Below are 27,143 nucleotides of genomic sequence, written 5' to 3'. Positions count from 1 at the left end.
GCTCTGTACAATGCAAGGGGCGTAAAAGTGTAAAAAAAAAATATTGAAATATTTCTGAGTTGAGGAAGAGCATGAGCGTGCCTGTGTCTGTCGATTTCTGCGATGTTTACCTTGAACAAATGATGGCGTTGTTTTTGAATATTCATGATTTGATCGTGACACCTGTTGACCCTGTGTTGACCGGAAAGCTTTACGGTATACAGAGCTAGAGATACATACTTCAAAACTGGAATGTAGTTACTATACACATTCGAGATACGAATCTGAAATTATGAAATTGTATTCGTATTTGATAGGTCGTCGACTACGTTGAAGACACCGCCTCCTCTGCTAGCTTATCACGTAACCGTGCGCACCAACTAAACTTCCGTCTTGACTTATTTTAGTTAGAAATTAATGATTGACAACGTATTAGAAGATGAATCATTCTGATCGTTACGTCACGAGTACATAGACAAAACTGATTAGAAGGTAGGAGGGTGGAGTTGATTTTACATAGATTGGAACGACTTCTAAAGGTTGTCTTCAGCGGCCTTTGTATTGCGTGAGTCAGCTAGCCGTTCACCAGTGTGGTGAAAAAAAAGGTGTTCTCAAACTCTTCGACATGTATCGGTTTCTTGCCGGCTTGCCACTCGTCAAATGGCTTTATGGTTTTGTACGCATGATCACGGATTTATTTTCGGTGTTCAGTATTCCCTTCTATGAACTTTTCCAAGGCCATGAAGACGATTACAACCAAACTATGTCATACCATGATGGCTTCCCCTTGCCGAGACTGCTCAACAGCAAGGTGATGGAAAAGTTGGCCCAATTTCCACTACGAAGCAGCGATGTATTCATCGCCGGATTTCCAAAATCTGGAACTACCTGGCTTCAAATTTTGCTGTCCATGTTGTATGACGATTGGGGAACTTGTAAGCAGAATTCACACGAAAGAGTCCCGATACTCGAAATGCCGAAAATTCCAGGTATAGAGGGGTACAGACAATGTCTTGAAGCTCAGTCACCACGACTTATCAAGTCACATTTACCGTATAATTTCTTTCCGAAATGTAGGGATGAAGTTGGGTGCAAAGTTATCTATATTTCCAGAAACCCCAAAGATGTCTGCGTATCTTTCTTTCACATGTTGAAAGGCTATCAAGTTCTGCAGAACGACAATGCATGGCCCGACTTCGTAGAGAAATTCGTAGCAGGAAAGGTCATCTACGGCAAGTGGTATGACCATATTACTAGCTGGTGGAACAAAAGAGACGAGCATATTCTCTTCCTTACCTATGAAGAAATGAAGAAAGACACGAGTAAAACCATGAAGAAGGTCATAGAGTTTTTAGATCGCCCGGTATCAACGCAAAGATTTGAACATGTTATGCAATGGAGCGGGTTCCAGAAGATGAAGACCCTAGGCCGAGAAAAAGTTGCGGTACCGCGGTGGTTTTATGACCATAAAAATGCACCGTTTTTCAGGAAAGGGGTAGTAGGGGACTGGAAGAACCACTTCAGTAAGGAGGAAAACGAGCTCATTGACCGGGAAATAGGGGAAAAAGTAAGGGGAACAGAGTTAGAGTTTCTGTATAACTGGTGAAAATCGTGTTATATAACTTGCAAGTAACTGAATAGGGTATACCAATGTTACCATCTTTGCTATGAACGATATCATCAATATCAGTAATCCATTTTTGCTGATATCACGGATCATGTGAACTCTAAACTCTCAACCATCATTCAAATGTTACCTTTTCAGACTTGAAGTGTGAAAAATGATATGCAAATACTATATGTCCATTTTGAGAGACAATGACATCCCATATATATGCAATCAGGACGCCTTACCGAACGACGGAGAACGGTAAAATATTGAAATTAGTACGATGTGAGTTTATCAATGGGAAAAATTAACCATACCATTAACTTTTATTTTATTTATTTGGGAAACAGGACAGTATATATTATAAGTGATCAGTTCAGTCGTGCCGGCTAGCTACATAAAATGTGGGATTGAGTCTTCTATTTATTTTGTTTTACATGTGTAATAATGCAGTTGTTTTAAATGCAGCTAAATTGTTTACTTTTCAAACCCCTTCCATCGCCCAAGTGAAATCGTTTGGGGTTGGGGTGGGAGGATGGTCATTTACTTTATATACACTAGTATATTCTACAGTGTGTTTTAGTATTTACGACACCACAGTTATTCTTTCTGATCAGATAGGGGACAACTCAGAGTCCAACCGTAATCCATGGCATGATCTTTCGACATACAAACACAGATGCCTGTGAAGTTGTTGCACGTATCATAAACTGTGAATATCTACACATGATTAATTGAGGTCGCTTAGTGTCAATTGTGCACATCTCTCATTAGGGACTGGACACAAAATAAATGGGGGGGGGGTTTGAGGGTCACCAATTTTCGTACACGAGTTTGGGGAGGATCACTATTTTTTAAGTATTTTTTTCACGCACTGGACTTCTGAAAAAAGTATGTCCCCAATGTCCAGTCCCTACATAATCTCACGTTTGAAGAAAGTTCTACCACAGTTAGACCTACATATACCGACACCCTCTTGTTTCTGGTGAATGTTACTCTGTGGGGTCGAAACTTTAAATTCCCATTTTACACAAATATTTAATAACATCAGTTTGCCGAAGATGTGGCACTCAGACCACGGAAAGAAGGGTCTGAGATGTACAGTATGAATTGGCATTTGGCACTGATCGGGAGTGTCCGGGGTGGGGGGGGGGGGTGTGTGTGCCGTAAAAGGGTATTTAGTTTTACAACGATGTTTGGATTTCAATATCATCATATCAAGGCGATACCACTGACATTGATATTGAAACATAAGTATATGTTTAATAATTAAACAAACTGACAACCAGTTATGCAAGGGCTTACGGGTAAAATATTTACAAAATGAGATTTTGAACACACCTGCTTTCTGAAAGTTACCATGGGGATATAAGAGGATATCTTTAGAAACTTACCAAGTGTACTCTTTACTAACACACGTGATCATTGATGGATTTGCATTTCCACAGCCTGCGTTTATTTACATCACTAACATTACGTTTACTATGTACACAATCGCACACAGCGCATATCATACACACATTTTACCTGAAGCAAATCCTCAACATTGCAGGACGAACCCATTACTGCATGCGGTACATCCTACTGTTATGAGTTTATTCTTAAAATCTCCCAGTGGAAACACTCGGAGGCAACAGTAACTATACAGTAACTGTACCCCGTCTAATAACATGTATGAGCACATTTGACTTGTAAGTTATATGTGATTGTTTCAAAAACGGCTATTTAAGTTCAAAAATTTATATGTGGTTTACTTGATTAATGATAATGATGTTTATGATAATTTGCAACTGTACTTCGAGATTTTATAGTCCCTACACGTATTAAAAATTATGTAGTTTACACCAATTACGAGTGTTTGACTCTTTCTTCTGAGGGAGCTTTAATCGGTTGGGGGGGGGGTTCCATATTTTAGAAAATGGGATTAGGGGAGGGTCAAATTTGACTTTGACTCACTGTTTTGTCTAACTTTGCATTAGTTTGTGATTTTGGCATCCCATCGCTGTCGGTCCACTGCTGCTGCTACATTGGTTGGGTTTGCAATGGGTAAGGGATATGGTTAGGTACAACCATATCAATCAAATCGCTGCTTACAACCACGTAGTTTTACATGTAACTAATTTTCGACACACGTCATGTTTTGTCTTTTCTTTCGAAACGGAATGCCTACAGTTGATATTTTGCAGCTTCAAAATTCATGTCACCTTGTATAGTTTTTTTTCACGTCTGTTGAAGCTCAGACCACTAATTCTTTTAGTGATCTGAGGTTGAAGGTAGTTTATTTTTTGCATTGTTCGAGTCGGTTTCCATGTATAACATACACAAAGTTGACATGCGGCTTCATTGTCTCACGAGATAAAACAACGTCCGAGGTTATCTCCACGTATCTATACATCTGTATTTTATGTGTCATCTTATATGCATATATACTCGTCATGTTTATCCAATGCAGATATTGATCATTTGGTAGTTCATTCACTTGTCTTATTTGACAACAAATATTTAAGTAAACTCTTCATAACAAAACACCATCCTTCTTGTGGCAAGGTCGGCGGGGGGGGGGGGGGCACTTCAAGTGGAAATCACAACAACCATAGTGTTTACCAATCTTGACACCTAAGCGCAGCAGGTATCTCCATTTCTTCTTGGTTCAAGACAATTCAGCAATGCTCTAGCACAAATTAGATGAACGTTATCAGATGTACATAGAAATGTACTTGGCTAAATTTGGTAGTGATGTTTTATTTATATTCATTTTGGTAGTTATTTCATATTAATTAGTTCTGATATGAATTTCTATAGGTTGTAGTTGAAAAGACAAGAACTGATGTTACTCATATGATCAGGGAGCAATGTACATTGGGATTTTATGTTTTATGGAACTTTGACATTTTCACACACACACACACACACACACACACACACACATACACACACACTCACACTCACAAACAAACACACATATACATTTGTATGTATGTATGTATATATATATATATATATATATATATATATATATATATATATATATATATATATATATATATATATATATATATTATATGTAATCTGTGAGAAATTGTACAAATTGTGGTTATTTGCGACAGTAATAGCTGCCGTTCATCGGTATTATCGATTAAGTCATATGTCCCAAGACTATTTCACATTTGTGCCAAGTTTGAAACAAACCCATGACGATGAAACGGCAACGAAGGTACTGATCACTGCAGCCTACAAACCGCAACAAATCCCCAAACCCGTCCACTCATAGTACAACCTGTCCTTTACTGCTTTGGAATGTTATTTTTTATTGAGAGCCACTAAATGTACTGAATAGAATTATCAAATATGTGTTGGGACAAAAACTAAAATGTGGTCCTTTCAACAACATATCGTTGTTTTTCCTTCGCTGTGTTCTTTGGTAATTTTAATTGTCTACATGCACGGATCAAGGGTGTTCATAATGTGTCTATCTATCATGTGTATTGTACATCATGTGTAACCTGTCTCATCAGTTCAAACAGTAAACAAGGATACTAGTATGGCGAAAGATGGTCACTATCTTGTAAGTAAGTAAGTAAGTAAGTAAGTAAGTAAGTAAGTAAGTAAGTAAGTAAGTACGATAAATTGAATCTGAACATAATCAGCAACAATCTGATTGGTCAAGAGTACCCCTACACAAGTCATCACTTGAGGGCAGCATATTCTCCGGATTTCCACACATGGTTATACTGGCGACGAGACTGATAATAATTGACAAGGTCTGGATTTTATAATGCGAAATGAAAACGTCGTGTTAATTAGTAAATGATGTAGACTTGCCAGAACTGGCAGAAGTGTCATTTAGGATGTAATGATATTGAGAAAAATGGAAGAAATTCCTTTAATTTATTGATGGAACTGAATTTTGCTACACAATTTAATGCTGAATATCTCACAATTGTTTCTGATATTTTGCTCAGACATTAACTCCTAGTCTTCTTAGCGGGTTATATGGTAAACCTGACAATTGTTCTCCCCAGGTCGATCATCCAACCTGTTATAGAGGATAATAAGCTTCTTGAAGTCAGGTACATCTCACCAGTGTACGAGGTTTTGTGACAACATTCGTTGGCATTTCCAAAACACAGAATTGCCACAGATTACCAATTTTCATTGGTTCACTGTATCTATAATATCTGAGTATACAAATCAAAGAGAATTGTGGGACATTTAACTTGATGTGCGATACAGGTATTCACATGCACCGGTACCAGTAGAGAAATAGGTATGGACAGACTGATATTGAGTTATCAACCATCTATTAGAATTAAATAAAATACTAACCAAAGTATCCTTTAATCTTCAAAAGCAACATACCAAAATACATCAAGTCTATCAATAAAGTTACCTATCTAAACTGCCCCTATGGAAAAAATAGAACCTAGGCAGGAGTATGTTCTAATCACTAGATATAACCATAGACAGTGGTTCTCCATAGTCTATGGTATAACAATATATATAATATATAGCCCCAGTAGCTGTACCAAGAATCGTCACTTTTGTTCCCTATTTTCCAATTCTCGTAGCCTGTTCATAGAGCTGTCGAGATAAATCATCAGCTGGTGATACCTCCTAGCCTTCATATCAACAGCTTGCATTGCATTGCGTTGTACTGACAAGAGAGTTTAAAGATGTAGCCACACCCCAAAATCGTTATCAAATACCTGTAAGTTAAATTTACATAATTGCATGTAAGTTATCACATACCACACTACTGATAATGTTAAATGTTTAATGTTAATCCTGTGATCATCTCAGTAATGTGTGTTCATTTACACAATGACTCACTTTAATAATAATAGTCATACTATTAATAGTCTGACTAGTTGTCATGGTTGTAGGCCAGGCACTGCACACAGCAACCAATCATGCTGCTATTGGGTGAACATTTTGAATGTGTTATAACCAGCTTGCTACTTGTTAGCTGTTGATATGAGAGCTAGGAGGTATTTCCAGCTACCAATGTATCTCAACAGCCCAGTGAACAGACTATAATTCATTATTGTTACCTGAAATAGAATTATACAACCTTGATGCATCATAAAAATAATAGTCATTCAACTTTTTAGTCAATGACTCATCTTTAAACCATAGACATCTTTAGGGTATGGCACCATCTGAGATGAGTCGAGTATCATTTGTGTTGCATCAATGAGAATGGATCAACATGGCCTGTGAGAATGGGTCGACATGGCCTGTGAGAATGGGTTGACATGGCCTGTGAGAATGGGTCGACATGGCATGTGAGAATGGATCGACATGGCCTGTGAGAATGGGTCGACATGGCCTGAGAATGGGTCGACATGGCCTGTGAGAATGGGTCGACATGGCCTCTGAGAATGTGTCGACACAGCCCGAGAGAATGGGTCAACATCGCCTGTGAGAATGGATCGACATGGACTGTGAGAATGGGTCGACATAGCCTGTGAGAATGGGTCGACATAGCCTGTGAGAATGGGTTGACATGGCCTGTGAGAATGGGTCGACATGGCCTGTGAGAATGGGTCGATACGGCCTGTGAGAATGGGTCGACATGGCCTGTGAGAATGGGTTGACATGGCCTGTGAGAATGGGTCGACATGGCCTGTGAGAATGGGTCGACATGGCCTGTGAGAATGGGTCGACATGGCCTGAGAATGGGTCGACATGGCCTGTGAGAATGGGTTGACATGGCTTGTGAGAATGGGTCGACATGGCCTGTGAGAATGGGTCGACATGGCCTGAGAATGGGTCGACATGGCCTGTGAGAATGGGTCGACATGGCCTGTGAGAATGGGTCGACACAGCCCGAGAGAATGGGTCAACATGGCCTGTGAGAATGGATCGACATGGCCTGTGAGAATGGGTCGACATAGCCTGTGAGAATGGGTTGACATGGCCTGTGAGAATGGGTTGACATGGCCTGTGAGAATGGGTCGATACGGCCTGTGAGAATGGGTCGACATGGCCTGTTAGAATGGGTCGACATGGCCTGTGAGAATGGGTTGACATGGCCTGTGAGAATGGGTTGACATGGCCTGTTAGAATGGGTCGACATGGCCTGAGAGAATGGGTTGACACGGCCTGTTAGAATGAATCGACACCATGACTTCTGCTCCATACATGCATCACTATAGGCACACATGGGAGTAAGTTAATTTTCAATTCTTTAGAGTGAGGTGAATGCTATTGCAGGTATCAAGAATTATTTATTGTCATTGTACTTACTGAATATATATAACAATCTACTGATCAATCCTTATCAACAAATCCCCCCAAATTCATACTTTTTTTGGCAAAAATGACCTCGAATCTGAACAACTCCCCTTCCCCCACCATGATTGTTTACATAAGGACATCAAAGCTAGTACACAGTACCAGCAACGATTAGTGACAAGGTAATTCAGTTAATCATAAACCGTAAACAGTTGGTTCATTTTCCTTGTCAATGAGCAACGTTGCAAATTAAGTTATATATGTAAAAAGTACTGTGAAACTACAGCTAATCAGGCTAACATTAACTTTCATATTCCAAACTAAAATAAAGCATATATACAACATGTATATGTACTGGTATTGGCAATGGAATTTTGAGCCAATAGGCAGTAGCACCAAAGCAAAAAGTTACAGCTAGCAGGGCTATTTCTTTTGTATTCCATAAATAAAATTAAGATACACGATATACAGTATATATTGGCAATACATTTTTGAATTACAATTCTTCTGGTATTGGTGATCATTCTCAAATATGCAAAGTAGTCAATAAAATGTGGGATTTAATTTTCCAACTGTATGAAGAACAAGTTTGAGGGATATTATCATTATACCTCCGCAAGCATAATTTGATAGTATTACCCAATATTTTCCTTCATTGAGGCATGGAAAATACAAGTGACCTGAGGGGGCCTTGTCACTACGAATTGCTACACAGGTAGTGACAAACCCTTTGGTCACATCTTTTCCGGTTGAATGAAGTATAATATTGGGGAATAGTAATATCATAATTACATGGGCATATGTATGAAAATCGGGCAACATAATGGAAGTTTTGGAACGTTTTCACTCATATTTCAAGCACTACAGAACCAGTGACATAGACACAGATTGTTGTGATGTGGAATAACCAGGGTATATAATCCATATTTTGTGTTCAAAGATAATAACTTGGCTTGAATATGGTATGAAATCTCAGGTAAAACAATTAAGATTTGGAATGATTTGACTCCTATTGTGAGCACCACACAACTAATGACATAGACACATGTTGTCATGATATAGAACGACCAGGGTATGAATTTGACACTTTTTGTTTGAAGGTGTTCAACTTGGCTTGCATGAGGTATAAATAATAAAGTAGCAAGCAGGTATAACAGGCACGATTCTTTGCTCTGAAAGGAAAAGTCTCCTTTGTCCTGACAGACATTGTGGCAACAATGATTTCATTTCCTGTAAGGTTTTCCCACAATCCCTTGCAGGAAATCTGCAAAACAGTGGAACCCATGTAAGTGCAGTACGGCTTCTTTATAAGATTTCATAGTTGAGTATGTTACTGAGGTGTAATTTTACCACCCACAATCATACAAAAGTTGATAGCAATATATGCAAGTATACTAAAGGTAGAAATAAGCCTGACTGGTATGACATCATAAAGGAAGTGATAGGTATTAGTACTCATAATTACCAATGCCAAAACTGTGATTTTTTTTGTATGACAATATGACACTAAGCAGGTCTAACAATCTAAATCTGACTGGTAATACTCAGACCAAAATAATTAGAAAAAAATTGCAGAAGCATTATTAAGATATCAATTAAAATATGTACAGAAGGTATAAAATGTTAACAGGCAGATATACATACATGTACATATGCATGCACTCACACAAACTTACAGAAGGTGAGGATCTTGTTTTCATTAACACATGTGAAAACAATACTTGTGATAGAATTACCATTACTGATAAAACTGAGATTTCTGTTTTGTGTACAGTACAGTATGTTCAACATCATTGTGATTGGATCAACTGTTGATTATTTTTCCTTTGAAAACACTGCTCAGTGAGAGCCTGGGTGTCCATTTATGAGTTTGTAGTAATTGCGCAAGTACAACTGCAGTATTGTTTTACTAAATTGAATCATGGTTACCAGATGTAACACTTTCAATACCGAAAACATGTAGTATCACACACCACCACCACACCACTGTCTGAGGTGTTATTCAAGACAATTTCTCTGCCAAATAAACCATATCTGTGAGTGTGACATTGTAACATTCTGTTTGAACCAAATGTAATTATAATTCATACAAAATATTTCAAGTGGCAATTCCACTATGCAGTGACTGTGTTTTCAAAGGGTACAAAATTGAAGGTTGATTCAATTATCACAATGTTGTCTGAACTTTAGACAAAACATGATCTTAGTTGTAAAGATTTAACATTGTAAAAGAATTTTGTAATAAATTATTCTATCGCAAAATAATATTTTTTGTAGTATCAACATTCATATATGTGCGTGTACATTGTATAAGTAACACTTGAGTTATACTCTCATTGAGTCATGCATTACAGCTCCTTCTGATAGCTGTGAATTGTACTAGTCTGATACGGACTGTGTTAACATTGTAACGGAAAAGCTTGTGTATTTTGACCTTATAACTAAGTTGGGAAAAACTGGCAAAACTTATATAGATTACTATACACTGTACCATACTTTTTGAGTGCAACTGTAGTAAAATACCTCTGGAACTTGGTTAGATTTTACCTACTTATTGCCCTTAACAAGAACACTAGAAAACCTCTGACACACTAGCCTAGCCCTGACTCTTTCCACTATCTTACATTGGCCTGGTTTTGAAGTGTCTTGTTTCCAAGAACACGAGACAGTGTGTTAATAGTGGTGTCTTTATAAACTCTAGTAGAGTGCTCTTGTCACCATGGGAACTCAATGAAACTAAAAACAAGGAAGAAACCTTGTCTGTGATGAAACATAGTACCAAAGCAAAACATCAAAACACAAGACAGTGTCAACACAATCAGACACTAAAATCATTTTAATCAACAGAGATTATTTACTTGGCTACCACTTGGCCAGCACTTGGATATCTCTTTTGTTTATATACGTCCATTTTTTTTATTTTGACGTCCTGTACTGCCAATAGTTTGATAGCAAATTTTATTGAGTTCCCTGGTACACTACAGCAAGTTTAAAACACAACAATAAACACACTGTGTCTTGTTGTGGGCCACTTCAAAACAATCCTTTGTACGTCGCCTTAATATTATAATATTAGTATATATGACTAATATCTTTTCAAGAATTCATAGGCACTTCAAGTTTTTGTTTAAATCTACATATCTTTGAAATGATCAGGGGAAAATGAATCTATTGTATTGGTCTAACACATGGAAACATCCATTTCCTGTTGTATTAGTGAAGTAGATTTCAGTTTTCTGCAATTTATTATAAATCTGACTCCCAAGTTAAAGTGGTCATATGCTTGAGAAATGGGTATATATTTTGGTGACTTCTTGTGAGCATGGTGATATTTCACTACATGCAGAATTGACAAATATATGCACAGACTGGACATGACATAATGACTTGTATTTACCCAGTGACATTATAACAAACTTTTGACACATATTTTGGTTATTTGCATTTTTATTGTGTTACACATACAACTTGGGTTATATACCTTCACATTGTTTCTTCAAATAGAAAAACACAGTAAAGTACTTCTATTAATAAAACAAAACAAAAATAAATACCCATTTCACATCCATATCACCACTTTTAACAGAAATATTAAAATGCTTTCTCCTTTCATTGGGAGAATTTCTATAGGTATGTCTCCTTTTTTTTGGTCCAAGCTACTAATTTTCCAAACCCTCTAATGACGGGTAAAGTCTTTGCAATGTGTCACTTGTTTCTGGATTTGAAGTTGGCACTGTTGACGGTGATGGCTGTTGAGTTGAATTCTGACCAATTTTTAATGGCATAGTTGCATGCATAGCTGTTGGAAATCTCTGATGATATCGATCCAATCGAAGGAATTTTACTGTTACTAATTTCCCTGCAAATAAATGATAACAAGAAATTATTAGCCTTGGTGATGAATTCCAACATTATAGGGGAACCCCACTCAAGAAAATAAAGGGAATTTTCATAAACTTAGCATTCTGGAGAGTCTGCTAATGACTGTGCAAAATATACATGACAAGCAGTTACAGAGATACACTGAGTTGAAACTTGTTCTTCATTCATTGTTATGTGCAAGTCCTTATCATGGGCAAACATTGTCTCATGGGAGTTAGCAGACCTGCCTATGTAATAGCAGAACATAGATAGTCATGATTGTTCTATTTGATGGTAATAAGCACTTAGGAGCCATGTACTTAAATACTGTAAACCTGCATATTTTCATGCCTAGAAAATTTTGCGATTTTACAGTCTTCATGTAGTTCACAAAGATTAATTTTCACTAATATTGTAATAACCATACTGGTACATTGCATTATGCAGAAATATATATTTTCGCTACTACTTATTTTCACGTTTTTGTTTTGTAGCGAAATTAGCGAAAATAAATCTTACGCGAACATTTCCAGGTTTACAGTATATGTTTCTCATGACCTATCCAACCCTAAATTTCTTTAATCTGGTGAAATAATAAAGAAATTAACGCCCTCTATGGCAGGATAAGACAAAAATCCCAAAGTCACTGACTACCATGGCAACCCCACAAGTGCATATCTGAGCAAAAGTATTATTTATTGCTGAAATTCAGGTACTTTGATAAACAAAAAATTCAAAGTTTCCTTCTGACTTGCCGCCAAACAGTCTAACCATTCGACCATCATGACTCGACTAGATTGTGGCTGACAAACAGATAAGCATTCCTTATATTAGGAGCTACTAGTACTTTCTATCACATTGAATTCTGCTAGCTTACCATCAAACCAACATCCATGAAGGCTTTTGAAAGCTTTGCCTGCTGCTTCTGGTGCACTGCATTTGACATAGACGCAACCCTTGTAAGAAAGATTGATTGTTTAGGATTAGAGATAAAAGACGGTACAACATCAAGTACAAATAGAATGTCAACAAAATAAAATCAAAACAAAGTAAATGCATTACTAGTGTGCTAATAAATAAAGCCGAGGAGGAGCAGTGTTTATGTTTCAATTGTGATTCTGGGAGTATAAAAAACAACTTACTTCCTTTGAGGTCTTATCAACTGCAATATGCACAATTCCATCATTGCCATGACACTTTTCAAGGATAGCATCTTGAATTCCCAAATGCCAATTTTCACCATGTTCCCTAGTATTGGAAATAAAATGTGACAATTAACCTGGTGAGATGGAGTAAATATTATGAGTCTTATTTCAGAAATTCACATAAAATTTCTGTTCTCACAGCTGCCCTCATAATTGTGTGGCTAGGTGTGAAGCTCCTAGCATTGTTTACTACCCATAATGCCTCACATCAGTGTACAGCAGACATCTTTTAAGCCCGATCTGCCAATCATCAATCTATGTACAGATGTTGCACAATGCAGGGTTGATAAAAATGACTTTTCCAGGTCTTCTAAGCATAAAGAAATGCAGCTAAGATAATTCAGCCTCGCCTTTGTTCCTCTTTCAAGACTACCATAGTATTAAACATATATATACTTTTATCATATACCCATATTGCTGTCTTTCAATGGAACATGTGCCACAATTTTCTGTACCACATCCTGGCACTTTTGCCCAAATCTGGTAAGTGTTGCACTCATCGATATCCGTTCCCTCAGTAATTTGGCTTTGATTTCTTCTTTTTTACCTTTACAATTTTTAGCATAAAATAATATTTCACAATCTGTTTATGTGGTTATATGATTCAAATGATATTTCTGTGCCACTATATAGGGTATATGATAAAACCATTGCAACCTGGATATGGGTTTTGCAGACCTCGGTAGTACGCTTTAAAGTCGGGCCCTTCCATCACATATCCTCAGTCACAGTCTGCAAAATCCATTTCCAAGCCATAAAGATTATTATGAAAAAGACTAATATACTTACAAAGCAGGATCAAACATATTTCGTATCTTTAAACACGGTGTTGGACTGTATGCTGGTGTCCTCACAGCCATTTCCAAATTTTCAAAAGCTACAAGGAATCAAAATAGTTTGTATGACATACGTCAATAGCGACACATCTCTTCAGTGTCTGCAATCATAATTACATACACACTGTATAATTGTGTTCAGTCTCTGGAATTATCAATACCTACATGCCGTGTAAACAGTTTTCAAATAAGTTTTCTTTTTCTTTTTCTTAGGGGACAACATGATATAACTACACAAGGTACACTATATGATAGCAGTTCTTGTTACTCGAAGTACTCCCTAGGCATTAGAGTAATAACAACTATTTGATTTCTTGGTCGACACCACGACTTCCGCTCTGCATGCTACACACGCATTAGTATAGGCACCTACTAGAATATAACCTTCTTGTTCTATATTGATCCTCTACACCACTAAATGTCTACAGCTCTGTTACATAACTACACTGTTACAGTGCTGTAACAGCAGTGTAACTAGTCTGCTGGGTCAGCACCATAACATTCATGTTCCATTGATGATACACTATAAGACTTTGAACAACAAGAATTTGATATTTGGAATATTTACTTGATATTGATGGTTAACATGAAAATCAACAATTTCATTTTTGTAATGAGTAGCAATATTTTATGTTACAAGTTTTTGACTTGCAACAGCTTTAGGGTGGCGTCAGAAATCCCTCTGTTGGTACATGTACACCATTACATAAATTACAATCTGCTCTTAAAACGAGAATGCATTGCTATAAAATATGTCAACTAACCTTGTCCTTGCCATTGCTTTCTCTTGGGATAGTTATCCTGTTAATAAAATGATACTTAATTTGTCATTGACCCAACAGAAACTGTTGCTCCTGAACAAGACAACAAACCTATCTAGAAAATACCAACAACTTCCATTGATAAGATAATACTAATACAAAAATGTGGTATTCAAACATTAGATTTCTAATACGCTGCATGAGCAGCAACTTGAAGTTTTCTAAAACTATTTGTTAGATATAATGGCTTACATCCTGTACAGTACTCAATCACCTGTGGGTAAATATATTTGTGCAACTGTACACATCATTCGGTACAATAAATGTAATCAAATTGAATTCTAAGTCCACATCCAAATCTGCAACCCAATACAATCATGATTTCAACCTGTACATCTTATGGATACAACTAACAGACCCCCTAATGAACATCTATAGTGTCTAATTATTGGAATTTGAACCATTTTCAGCAAATATGTTGTTCTGCTTCAATATCAGGCTGACACCAGGCTAGCAAACCATTTAAGGAAATCATAAATGTAGATGTGGCAAGATGAAATGTGCAAGGATACAAACTCACATGTAGTACTTGAATCCACCTCCAGACAGCAAAATCTTCACCAGAAATACACTGACTTTCAACTCTGACACGAGATTCACTTGATTCAAGAAATTCCACAGCTTTATTCCACAATGGCTGAAGTTTCTTCCTGGGAACACACAAATAAGAAAACAATTTTATTATTTAGAAAAACATTAAAGAACTCTTTTTGTTGTGTGTTTAATACACAATCTAACTGCTGCAAATGTTGGTTTAGTCTTTATAAATAGGGAATAATTGTCATCAAAGACTCATAAACTATTACGCTACCATTGCATGTACACAAACATTTCTAGCAGTGGGCAGTCAAAATACATTACACAAAACTGCCCCTGCTTGAAGGGTGTCGTCAGATTTTAAGTGAGCACATCAGGTTTCTGAAGCAATAGCACATGTTGATCCTGCAATACATGTAACATTTCAACTTTTTAAATTACAATTCATAAACCCAACCAATGACTGACATTTCCACTACACTGTAAATCCATTGTTATATCCCTTCATATAACGATTCAATGAGAATTTATATGATGATTCAAAATGTTCCAGTATTGGGGCATGTTTCTTACCTGTCTGGTGGTGGCAGTAACATGTCTCTGACATGAGGTATGGCTAGGTATTGCGGTAGGTCCTTGTCATGTTTACAAACATCATGGTGTGTCTTCAACACATCTAAAAGAAACCAGAAAGCGATACATATATTTAAGGTGCAACGTGCCTCAGGGAATTATATCCCTCAAACTCAAAGTTCTTCAAATTTCTCAAAGCTCGTTCTTGGTACTTTTGAAATAATAAAAGAAATTATTGGGTTCACCATCTTGTTTTCAAAGAAATCGACAATCTATAATTTTCCCATAGTTGATACAGTATTTTGGTGGCCATATTGGATTCTAGAGTGATTTAATTTTAATATATTTTGACTTTTATTTTAAATATTTGGTATGACATTTCTTGATTTTTAACTGAGAATGAGGTTGAGTTTTCTTGCCAAAAGTAACAATAAAAATTTAAGATTTTATTCGACTGTAATGACCAGACAGAGTGACAATACAATTTTAAAGGAAACCTTGCGGGAACATTCATCAGATGATAATAAATAAGTTTATAACACACCGTGTTCATCTAGCCTTCAGTGATTGGCTTAGATCATATCACATGGTATGAACTATTGACCCATAGTGACCTCAATTTGCATATAGGGGCACCATTCACATTCTCTTTTCCCTAGGGCAATATTACAGAAATCCTATCAGGAAATTGTTTTGATTATGGAAAGAATATGTGCCTGAGAATGCAATGTGTTATAAAACACTTATTGCTTGGCCTTATTCAGGCACTAGTAGACGTTACATTATCCCTCATACTTTTATGTAGAAACTATTTCCTTTGGCTTTCAGCCTCAGGGAACATTTGCTACATAACAGCCCTTGGGGTACTAAACATCTACTAATGCAATAACATAAGTGTATATTATATGATGCACAAGCCAAGTTATTGTCTTTCTACAGAAAATATGGATTGTATACCCTGGTCACAACAACCTATGTCTCCCTCATTGGTTCTGTAGTGCTTGAAATAAGAGTCCTAATATTCCAAATTGCCATTATTTTTCCTGGTTTTTCATAAATTTTGCAAGAGGAGGTATAATAATATTATTTCCTATATTTTTCTTCATTCAACTGGAAAATACTCTTGACTCAAGGGTTTGTCACTACTCATCTAGTGACACGTAGTAACAAGGTCTCTTAGATCACTTATATTTTCCATGGCTGAATGAAGACAAATATAGGGAAATAATATCTTAATATTCATGCACTGACCTATTATTTTTTCAACCATTTCGTACACCTTGCGTTCTTCTTCCTCTTCTTTCTTGGAACGATTCTTGACATACACAAGTATGCCATATATCACCAATAAAACTGAAATCACAATTTAGAATCCCGTTACTACAAGCAAATAATGCTAACTCAATTCATAAACAAGCTAAGACTAGACTAGAATCACAATTTACAAGCAAATAATGCTAACTCAATTCATAAACAAGATAAGTCTAGACTAGAATCACAATTTCCAGGCAAATAAAGCTAACTCAATTCATAAACAAGATAAGTCTAGACTAGAATCACAATTTACAGGCAAATAAAGCTAACTCAACTTATAAATTGTGTTGAATGTAGGGAAATGTTGAATGTAAATCAAACTCCTTGAAAAATCTCACTGAGCTACGAAAAAACTTTTGTTCTCCTTTAGGAAAATGATCAAAAAGACTGAGTATAACAGCAATCTAGGAAATCTAAATACGGTAAACCTAAATATTTTTGCCACTGAATTTTTTTTGCCTTTTTGCAGTCTTCAGCTTGTTCTTGAAGACTAATTTTTACTGATTACCAGACTGGTACATTGTATTCGAGTACAAGAAGGCATTTTAGTCACTACTTATTTTTGCTCTTTTTGTTGTTCAGTGAAATAAGCAAAAATAAGTCTTAAGCGAAAGTTCCCAAGTTTGCAGTATAGCCTGATACTTACCAAACAACACAAGTAACATTTCAAAAACGACAAGAGAGACAGATCTCCAAAGACGACACAACATTGTCATATGTGGGTGTTCAGACTGCAACCATTCGACTGCTTCAGAGGAGTTAGTGACATCACCGTTTAAATCATACAACCTGCCAATCATGAAAATAAATATCAATATCACTTTTATGAAACCAACCACAATTTTTGGAAATTCAATATGGTTTGCCACAGGGGGAGAACCTGTGGTGTTTGGTTGAGTCAAACTGAGAATAGCCTTTTTTGAGTAGCAGTGGTCAGATTCAAACCTAGAACACGGTGGGAAAGGCAAATGAGCTAACCACTCAGCCACCAATGACCAGGAATGAATATATATACACCTGTTAAAGCTGCGCCAGCTAGAAATTTTTTGTTTTTTTTAAAACTGTTTTGTTAGATATACTGACTAAATTGTTAACCCTGCACAGTATTGAATAACCTGTGGGTAAACATATTTGTGTTGAAGTACAAATAGTACAGTGTAACTTTTTGGTCCATACCCAAACATCAGAACCCAATGCAATCTTATTTATCATGTGCAAACACCTATATATGTATTAGGGCATTAAAATGTAATACACTGTGATAAGCAATGCACTGCAGAGATAGTCTAGAGACTATCCATGGCATCGAATCTCTTCTCAAGTCTGCTAGACTATATCTAGTCAATGAGGTCCTGAGATGAAATTTCAAATTTAACCAAAGCCAAATTTAACTAATCAATCACAGAATTCTGCTCAATAAGTTACTGTTAGTATTTATTGCAGGCAGGTACATAAGCTCGTGCAAGGTAGATTCATTTGTGACCTGCTGCCTCACAATGATATTGTAGATAGCACCCTTTGTGTGGAGAATGCGCATAGTATATAGAACGTGCATGTATAGTCATTGCGTCGCAATGCATCCTTGGGTAAAACCTCCAAAAAAACATTGCATAGTATATAGGACGTGCATGCGTACTAGTCAATGAGCCGCAACGTGGCCGCTGCGCAAGCTATTAATCTGTTATTGTACACTGTATATAAAAGTTTCATACCTTAGTCCCCATTCTGGGTTCTTTATTATCATTTGTAATGTATGGTTGAGAACCACATCCACTTCTTTATCAGCAGGTTTACTATCACTTTCATCACTCTTGAAAATTAAAAAATTAAAAACATGTAAGACTTCAAGAAGTGTTTCAAATATTTCCTCAAAGGGGACTCCACTTCAAGAAATAAAGGTATTTTTATAAAGCATGGGTTCTGGTGAGTCGTTGCATGATTTCACATCACATAAATTTTACATGTTTACCAAGAAACAACAAATTGAAAAGTCTATTTCACCTCTGTTGTGGTCCATTGTTGCCTCATTAGGCTTATATGCGCATATGCACGTGTTAGTCTAGATGAACTGAAACCTGAAAATAAAAGTTATTTAAAATTTTCTTGACATAAACGAAATAATATTGATAAAAAAACACCCACAAAACACTATGGTGATGCTCTTACAGGATCATCACTCACACCAGATCGGGATTTGATCCATATGTTTTGGACGTAGAATTTCACATAAGTCTGTGAAATGAAAATTAACTTATTTGGTCAAGTCCCTTGACGTAAATTATGAATGTATGAATCATTGAATGTCAGGGAAATAATGATCAAATATCCAAATGTTTGCATCACTGTATGCGAAGATGAAGTTCAGCAATGAAACAAACCTCTTGAACAAAGGAATTTCTCTTCCTGAGTTGATGCGATATCTTAAAACCATCCCTTACAGAATATGAGTCGATTTTGCCAGGGATTTGTGTTATGATTTTTGTCTAACAAAGAACAAATAGCTTACCAGATGACTTAAGGCAAGTTGTCTAGCAGCATTTCTTGACATGTTGTTGCTTTTGTCCACATCGCTTTCTCCACATTCATAGTTTCCTGAAAGATAAATTACAAGAACAAGTTCATACCTTGAAAACAATGTATTTGTGACTGAAAATATGTACCCAAAACTACAACCGTACCCATGATGCCATCACATAGCTGCATATACTAAAAAAATTCCATCTTGTCCACTTCTACAGTTAGGTCCAAGATGAATCCTTCCTTTACTATATATACAATTACAATTCTTGTTGCTATGGGTATGTTCATGGTTACTATGGACCTTTGTTCAAATACATAATGTCATCTAAGTTATAATGATTAACAACAGAGTAATATTAAAATAGAGTTACTTTAAAGTCTGCAAGTCTTCAAAGGACATAATTTCCCCTCTTTAGGTAATTTTACTTTAATTCTGTATGACTAACAGATGAAATATCATCTATAAATACCACTAAATATTTGATTTACTGCATAATACCATCTTTAATTACTTCATTTTGGTGTGACAAAAGGATGAAATATCATCTATAAATACCACTAAATATTTGATTTACTGCATAATACCATCCTTAATTACTTCATTTTGGTGTGACAAATGATTGAAATGTCATGTATGAAGAAAAACCAATAAATTCCACAGTCCCTCCAGTAATTACTTATTTCTGTGCAACTACTGCAGGGATATAGATGCCCTTAGCAAACACACTGAAATGTATAGTAACTAGCAGAATGATAGACTGTAAGATATGTCGTGACGTTTCACCCTCACCGGCCTTCTCTGTTAGGGGTTGGCCGATGTTTGAGGGTGCCCCGTCATGGCGTACCTTACAGACTAGAAGAATGACTACTATGAAGTACTATGAAGAACTTCTGTAGGTTTGACTTACCTGCTATTGTACATAGTCTGTCATACAGATGGTTGGCAAATCCTAATACCTTCTTCTGTCTGGCTACATTATCACAGTCTGACTGTAAACATATGGATAGAAATTAGAGGTAAAGACTGACAACACAAGTACTTGTACATGTCAATGTAGGTAGACCAAGCTATAACATGTTCTTTAGGGACAATCCCAATGTCACACAAGCTCAATAAATGAACTTTGTTCATTTTGGGAGGAGGGGGTCTGTCGTCAAGCCAATTTCTAAACTTCATTTCATACTTCTAACCAAATTTCGAAAACTGTCATGCCTTCAATGACAATAAGCACTGTATTTACTACTGAGATGTTGATAAGTTGATTAAAATTTACTTCTTATGTGATATACAGTGCTGGGTTTCTGGTAGTATCTTAATGTGTTTACCACCATCATGTTTTTACGTCACATCGATTGTAGTGGTGTGACTGCTACAATTGTCATCATGTTTACATCATATTTATAAATGTGTCACTGTCGCACTTGTGAAGGTATGTTTAGGGGAGGGGGTGATGAAGGAAGTTGGTTTACTGAGCTTGTGGGATCATCCCTTACATACACAAATTTCCATGGAATAAGTAGAGGAACCATCCTACCGCAATGTCCCTGTGACTTCAAAGATACTCTATGGCCATATACATTTTGTGACCATCTCTTCATTTTTTGCCTAATTTTCTAAATTACAGTAGTTTACTATTTTTAAGCCCAAAATGATGGCTACCAGTAATATTCACTGAGAACTGCTACAACTTTTGGAGATTAGCTAGTCAAGCAAGTGGACTGTGGTTGGCAACCTCTGGGTGACGGTCAGTAGTTTTTAAATCCCAGTTGGCCCTATTTGCCGCCGACAGACAGGCGCATTAGCACCAGCCAATGAAGGGCTAAAACCCCCTCTCCCAGTAAAGCAATAACATACAGTAAAAACAGAAAACATCTTTACCTGTGTGTCAGTAGACTTGTCAGAACAGAGGAGCAAATTATCTAAGAGAAAACAAAATCAAGATGAATTCACGGAATCAGATCTATAAATAACTATGTGGCTGTGATCTCCTACAATTGAATACTTTCACGTTTGAAGTAGGACAAGGTACTAACTAAAAAACCTTTTTTTTAACATTTATATGTACGGTTCATAAAGTAGACAAAAAACATTCTAAACTGACTTGGTATAATGGTAACGTCAACGTATGCCTTCAATGGCATTTAAAATCATCTTCCATTGTTAACAGTAACACAGTTTATGGCACAATAGCTATACAGATTGCCTTGATATTTTAGTCTGTGAACTTACAATCTGATTGAAATCTGATGTAGTTGAAGTGGCTAGATGTCTTTATTCACCTCTATTTCCATCACTTTGTGTCATTGTTTTGTTCAGGTGATCACTGCCTTCCCATGGCTATCAGAACAATGTTAATAAAAATGACAAATTAAACTTACCAGCAATGGTAGTATCATCTAAACTACCAACAGTGACATAGACTATTGCTAGCATCAGGAAGAAGACTATCGCCAAGACAACCAAACCAATGGAGATCACATGTCCGTATTTACTACCAAAACTACCTGACGTATCTTCTTGTGTTGCAAATTCATGCTGTAAGACATCTTCATTATCATTTGGAATCTTGTCTTCTCTAGAATTCGTTGTTGAGGCACCAGACTTAATGTACATGTAGGTTTTCGTTGAGGGCGACACATGTTTGCCAGGACTATACTTCTCTTCTAGAGTGGTGTTCATAGTCTCTTTCTGTCTCGTAGAATACCAAGACTTAGGAATACTATTATCTGATCTACTGGTGCCAGGCCTCCTATAAGGAACATGAAATGACCTTTCTGGACTTGAATTCCAGGAAGTATTGGTGGCTGCATTGGTCACCTCAGCAACTGAATCATCTTCCTCATCTTCATCTTCATCATCATCTGTATCTGAGAATCTAGAGTTGACAATACAACAGACAGAGTCACAGGGATGTCAGTTGTCAACGGACTAGCGAATTATTAATTTCACATGTCCTGGTGAAAAAATTGGTTGTCCCACCAAACTGTCACATATTGCATGGGCCACAACCTCCTTTTATACATCTGAGAATGTAAGTCAAGTACATGTGACCCCTGATTTAAGTTATAAACAAACAAAACACTTTGAAGGTATACATCATCGGTAGTACATTAGAATGTCTTTTCACCATCCCTATTATACTTGTCTCCTTGTCACTACACAGGCTAGAGTACACAAGTGTTCATCAGTCTTGCTAAGGGATGATCACAGTGTCAAACAAGTTCAATAAACGAACTTAGTTCACTTTGGCCAAAAACCCCTCCCTCTAAATGAATGTGACAAAATTGTGACATTGACATTATGATGTAAATTGTATCAGTCACACCACTATGATTAGCACAATGTAAAAGCACTGTAAACAAATACTAGCCGTAAGCCCAGCACTGTATATCACATTAGAAGTACATTTTAATCAACTTATCAACAACTCAGTAGTAAATACTAAAACTGTTATCATTGAAGGTGAGGAAGTTTCCGAAAAGAAGTACGAAAATGAAGTTCAGCAATTGCACTGATGCCAGACCCCTCCCCTTAAATGAACAAAGTTTGTTTATTGAGCTTGTAGGGCAATTTGTTATTTTCATAGCTATATACATTGTCCCAGTGTAGTAACTGTTGACTATAACCTTGCATTTGAATATTTATGACTTGTTAGTTTTGATGATATAACAAGACTGGCATGTTACCTCAAACCTGACTGGTACTGTACAGGAACTACAACTACTAGTAGTAGTGATTCTTTTCACTGTATGTACAATTTAGTAAGAATACAATGAGGACAAGATATAGATGTAGGTATGACAGGCCAACCATACAATAAATATAGATATAAATGTAGAGTGGTGGACTGACTGTACACTTGGGAAGGGTTAGAATAGCTCCATTTCCTATACCTGTGTGGTATGTATGTATGTATGTATGTATGTATGTATGTATGTATGTATGTATGTATGTATGTATGTATGTATGTATGTATGTATGTGTGTGTATGTATATGTATGTGTGCATGTATGTGTATGTGTGTGTGTGTGTGTGTGTGTGTGTGTGTGTGTGTGTGTGTGTGTGTGTGTGTGAGGGGAGCATGTTTTTTTTCCACATGCCACTAAGTGGGATCTTCTTTCATATACTAGTCTACATGTATTCCACATCCCATATGAGACTTAACGAGTATGATGTGGTGTTTGCTAAATTTGATATTAATCCTTGATGTTTCTATCCTGTGCTATGTTAAATGTTGTAACTACTTGTTTGAATTGTTCTGGTTCTGTTATGTTGATTATTTCCAGTGGTAGATTGTTCCAATCTCTGATTGTCCTTGGAATGTGTTTGTGACAGTCTGTGCGTGCCTGATGTTGAATCACAGGGACTGTGGTTGAATGAAGCTTGTTGAGTATGTGTGTCAGGTTTGCCTATAGCTTTGCACTGGCAGGGCCAAGTGCCTCCCTGTAGCTTTGTGTAAAATGCCGAGTCAAGATGTTCTACTCCTACTTGACAGGTTGTCCCATTCTAGTTCATTTATGAGATATGCATAACACCTGCCTTTCTTTGTATTTTTCCAACCTTTTGAACTAACTCTTTAGTGTGGGGTTCCACACTGCAGAGCAGTACTCAAGAGTGGGCCTAAGTGAGGCAATGTATGCTGTTTTGGTTCATTTTCTATGTGAGCTTAGATTCCTACAAATTAAACTGAGTGTTCTGCCTGCAGATGTTGTTATTCTATTTACATGTGTAAACAGGATAGTTGTCACCTGACCCATGGAAGTATAATATAAGGTCGGTGATACTTCCATGCCTGACCGTACCCTGGCTTTACCAGTAAAATCATTTGGTTATAAATGGCGTCCATGCTTCATTCTATAAAATCACTCACAATTAAATAGTTCCTGTTTTTCCATAATTTCAAACTGAAATGTTATTTCAAATGTAATAAAGACATAACAAGACTAAACATAACAATATATACGACACAGTCTCACGCAATTCATCTTGGAGCTGGAAAATTGACCATTAGGATGGTACTGGAATATGATTAAGACTCCCTAGCATAAATCAGAATGTATTGTGGACAGCCAATTCACACCTTCCCATATGACTTTGGTAACAAATGAAAGCACAGACAGTGGAGGAGACTCCATTGTCTATGATGAAACGAGAACTAGGAAGTTAGGTAACAGATTGGGTTGCATGTCAAAACCGACAATGAATGCCTGATTTGTGTCACTACCAACCATAGATCCACGTGTTGGGTCTAAGTACGAACGTATGGTTCACTTTTAGTAACCCAAGAATGTTCCCATGCACTGCGTACACATCCTATTTTTACAGACAGTGTACGTGTTACATTGTATGACCCAAACGTGATATAAATCTAGTGGACATCATTGCTAGCCTAGCCTACATAGAATCGACTTTACCTCTCCTCTTAGACAAATACCACAAACGCTCGCTTGGCCATCAATATCCCTCTTGACCATGAATTTGTCGCCTTCATATAATAAGGCCGAGGTTGGCAGTTGACTAAACAATGTCTGTAGACAGATAGACAGACAATAAACTGTGTATAACGGAAGGACTGTCGGTTGAGAGGTCGTGACAAAAACTTACCTATCTTTCGTAGTTGGTGGTGGTGTAACTGTAAGTCTCTTGTTTTCCAATTTGATGGACCTTCTGCTTAATGTTGTACGGATATCATCTTTTTGAGCTGTTGCTCGAGACTTTCTCTTTTGAATGGGCTCACTTACGGTTGACCTGCCACTGGGTTTTGTTCTCTTTGAGTCAGAGTCGCTTTCGTCTGAGCTGAAGAAGGTACCAACTTGTTTACGACGAGCAACGGGTCGTTCTTTTTTCCTTTCTGCAGCTCGAAGACTATTTAGTTTCTTTACATAAATGGATCGTGTAGTGTCCGTGATTGGTCCAACAGTGTGGCCCAACCTTTGCAATTCACTCCGAAGTTCATCGTCATCATTGGATGTAGGTCTGTTGGCGGCCAGACGACTTCTCCTTCTCGCCGCCATGTTGTCCTCTGCATATCATGTTCCGCTGCTTTCCCCTATAGAGGGCGCCATAACAAGACCACGTTTGCGTTTGTGAGATCTCGAGGTGAACTACTTTACCACGTAGCTTACGTACGTACGTGTATGTACGTGGGTACTGGTGTCGCTCAATGTGTGACTGTATGCATTTTGGCTCTAAATCTTTCCAAAATAAATCATGGTGAAATAGATAAACTGCCATTGGTAACTACATAAAACGTCGTCTGGCACAACCAAAATCTTACGAACATCATATGCTACATCTTATCGACTTCCTCAATAAAATTTTCACTTTACGTTGCTATGCACAGTCACGTGCTGTGCCCCTAGGTTAGTCCTGCTTGCATACGGAGTAAGTCGTCCCTTCCTTCTCACATATTTCGAGGTGAGTGGACTTACGCGATCCTAGGAACCCGTGATATTTTACCCCATTCACACATTATCGGCCAAGTAAGGCAATATTATTAAAATATTTATCATATTCTGAAACAAATCTCGGGGCACAAGTATCTGTGTTGCTATGATACGTTGCTAATTCTCGTAGTTAGATGGTGAAACGTAGCAGTGATAGCAAGATATTTGTCGTGCCAGGCGACGTTTTCGCTGTAATGACCAACAAGTTATCTTTAAATATTGTAATATCTGAATTGTACTTTAGTGGGAAAACATGTTTTAGTTCTCGTCACGTCACGTCATTACATTGGGAACCTTAAACGAATGATTGTTTCTCCAAGGTCTCATGTAAATGAATACATGTTTTGTGTTCATGACAGGCTTCGCCAATATCCGAAGAGCCATAATAAGAACTTACAAAAACGTTACAGACAAAGAGAAAGGCTATGAATGAAAGCAGTATCAGTACTACACAACAAACTCATATTCACGACTACATATAGTCCATACATGAAAAACAAAAGAACGAAGATGTACTTTCAATAAAGTGGGAGTAAGTGAGAGCGATGCAGTCTTTAAAGATCTGTTTCCGTGGAGCGATTCATTGTCTAAAGAAGAAACGCGAATCTGAAAGACGTATTAGTCAAATCCTAGTCTGCGGTATACCGGTACACCGTACACCGTGACGGGGCGCTCTCAAACATGTAGACTACCGCCACCAACGACTGTAGGTAAAAATCTCATAAACCTATATTTAGATCACGCATCTGATCTGCTTTTGAAATGTAAATCTTAAACTTTTGCAGTAACTTTGTTCAAACAAAATCAAACCCGTTCTCAGTTAAAATTAACCAATAAATCTGGAGGTCATCATACAATATTGGGGATAATATATTAGTACACCTCCTCAAGCGTATTTTATGAAAACTCGGGAAAATATAACTGGCGATTTGAAACGCCTTGACTCATATTTCGATCACCACAGAACCGATGACGTACAAGGAATTGTCGTGACGTAGAACGACCAGGCAATACAGTACATTTTTTCCGTTCAAAGACAATAATTTGGCTGGCGCATGGTATGCATAGCTAGTGATTTTAAAGTTTAGGGTTCTCAAAGAGTTCTTAGGAAAACCTAGGTTCTAATAAAAAGTATTCAATAAGGAATCTAAATGATACACAATTAAACAGTAAGAATAAAAACAACATGGGATAAGACCAATGA

General features: G+C 37.0%; 1 protein-coding gene and 1 pseudogene across 1 annotated transcript; one reads left to right on the top strand and one right to left on the bottom strand.

Moving 5' to 3' along the window:
- Positions 1–455: 455 nt before the first annotated feature.
- Positions 456–1,992, top strand: LOC144449515 (sulfotransferase 1B1 pseudogene; annotated as a pseudogene).
- A 9,392-nt stretch (positions 1,993–11,384) lies between these two features.
- LOC144449295 (inner nuclear membrane protein Man1-like) lies at positions 11,385–25,507 on the bottom strand. Its single transcript, XM_078139812.1, has 16 exons — positions 25,098–25,507; positions 21,872–22,368; positions 21,372–21,412; positions 20,401–20,482; positions 19,479–19,564; positions 19,139–19,204; positions 18,685–18,782; positions 17,619–17,761; positions 16,910–17,011; positions 15,659–15,761; positions 15,069–15,198; positions 14,492–14,528; positions 13,681–13,768; positions 12,829–12,934; positions 12,564–12,642; positions 11,385–11,684 (listed from the first exon to the last, which is right to left on the bottom strand). Exons 1-16 carry the CDS (start codon positions 25,505–25,507, stop codon positions 11,485–11,487), a joined length of 2,268 nt encoding a protein of 755 aa, XP_077995938.1. The 3' UTR covers positions 11,385–11,484.
- Between the last annotated feature and the right edge of the window lie 1,636 nt (positions 25,508–27,143).

Source organism: Glandiceps talaboti, chromosome 18 (assembly GCF_964340395.1).
Source record: "Glandiceps talaboti chromosome 18, keGlaTala1.1, whole genome shotgun sequence".
Classification (NCBI taxonomy): Eukaryota; Metazoa; Hemichordata; class Enteropneusta; family Spengelidae; genus Glandiceps; species Glandiceps talaboti.
The sequence above is the reverse complement of the archived record's forward strand: the minus strand, read 5'-3'. Positions and strand labels throughout refer to the sequence as shown.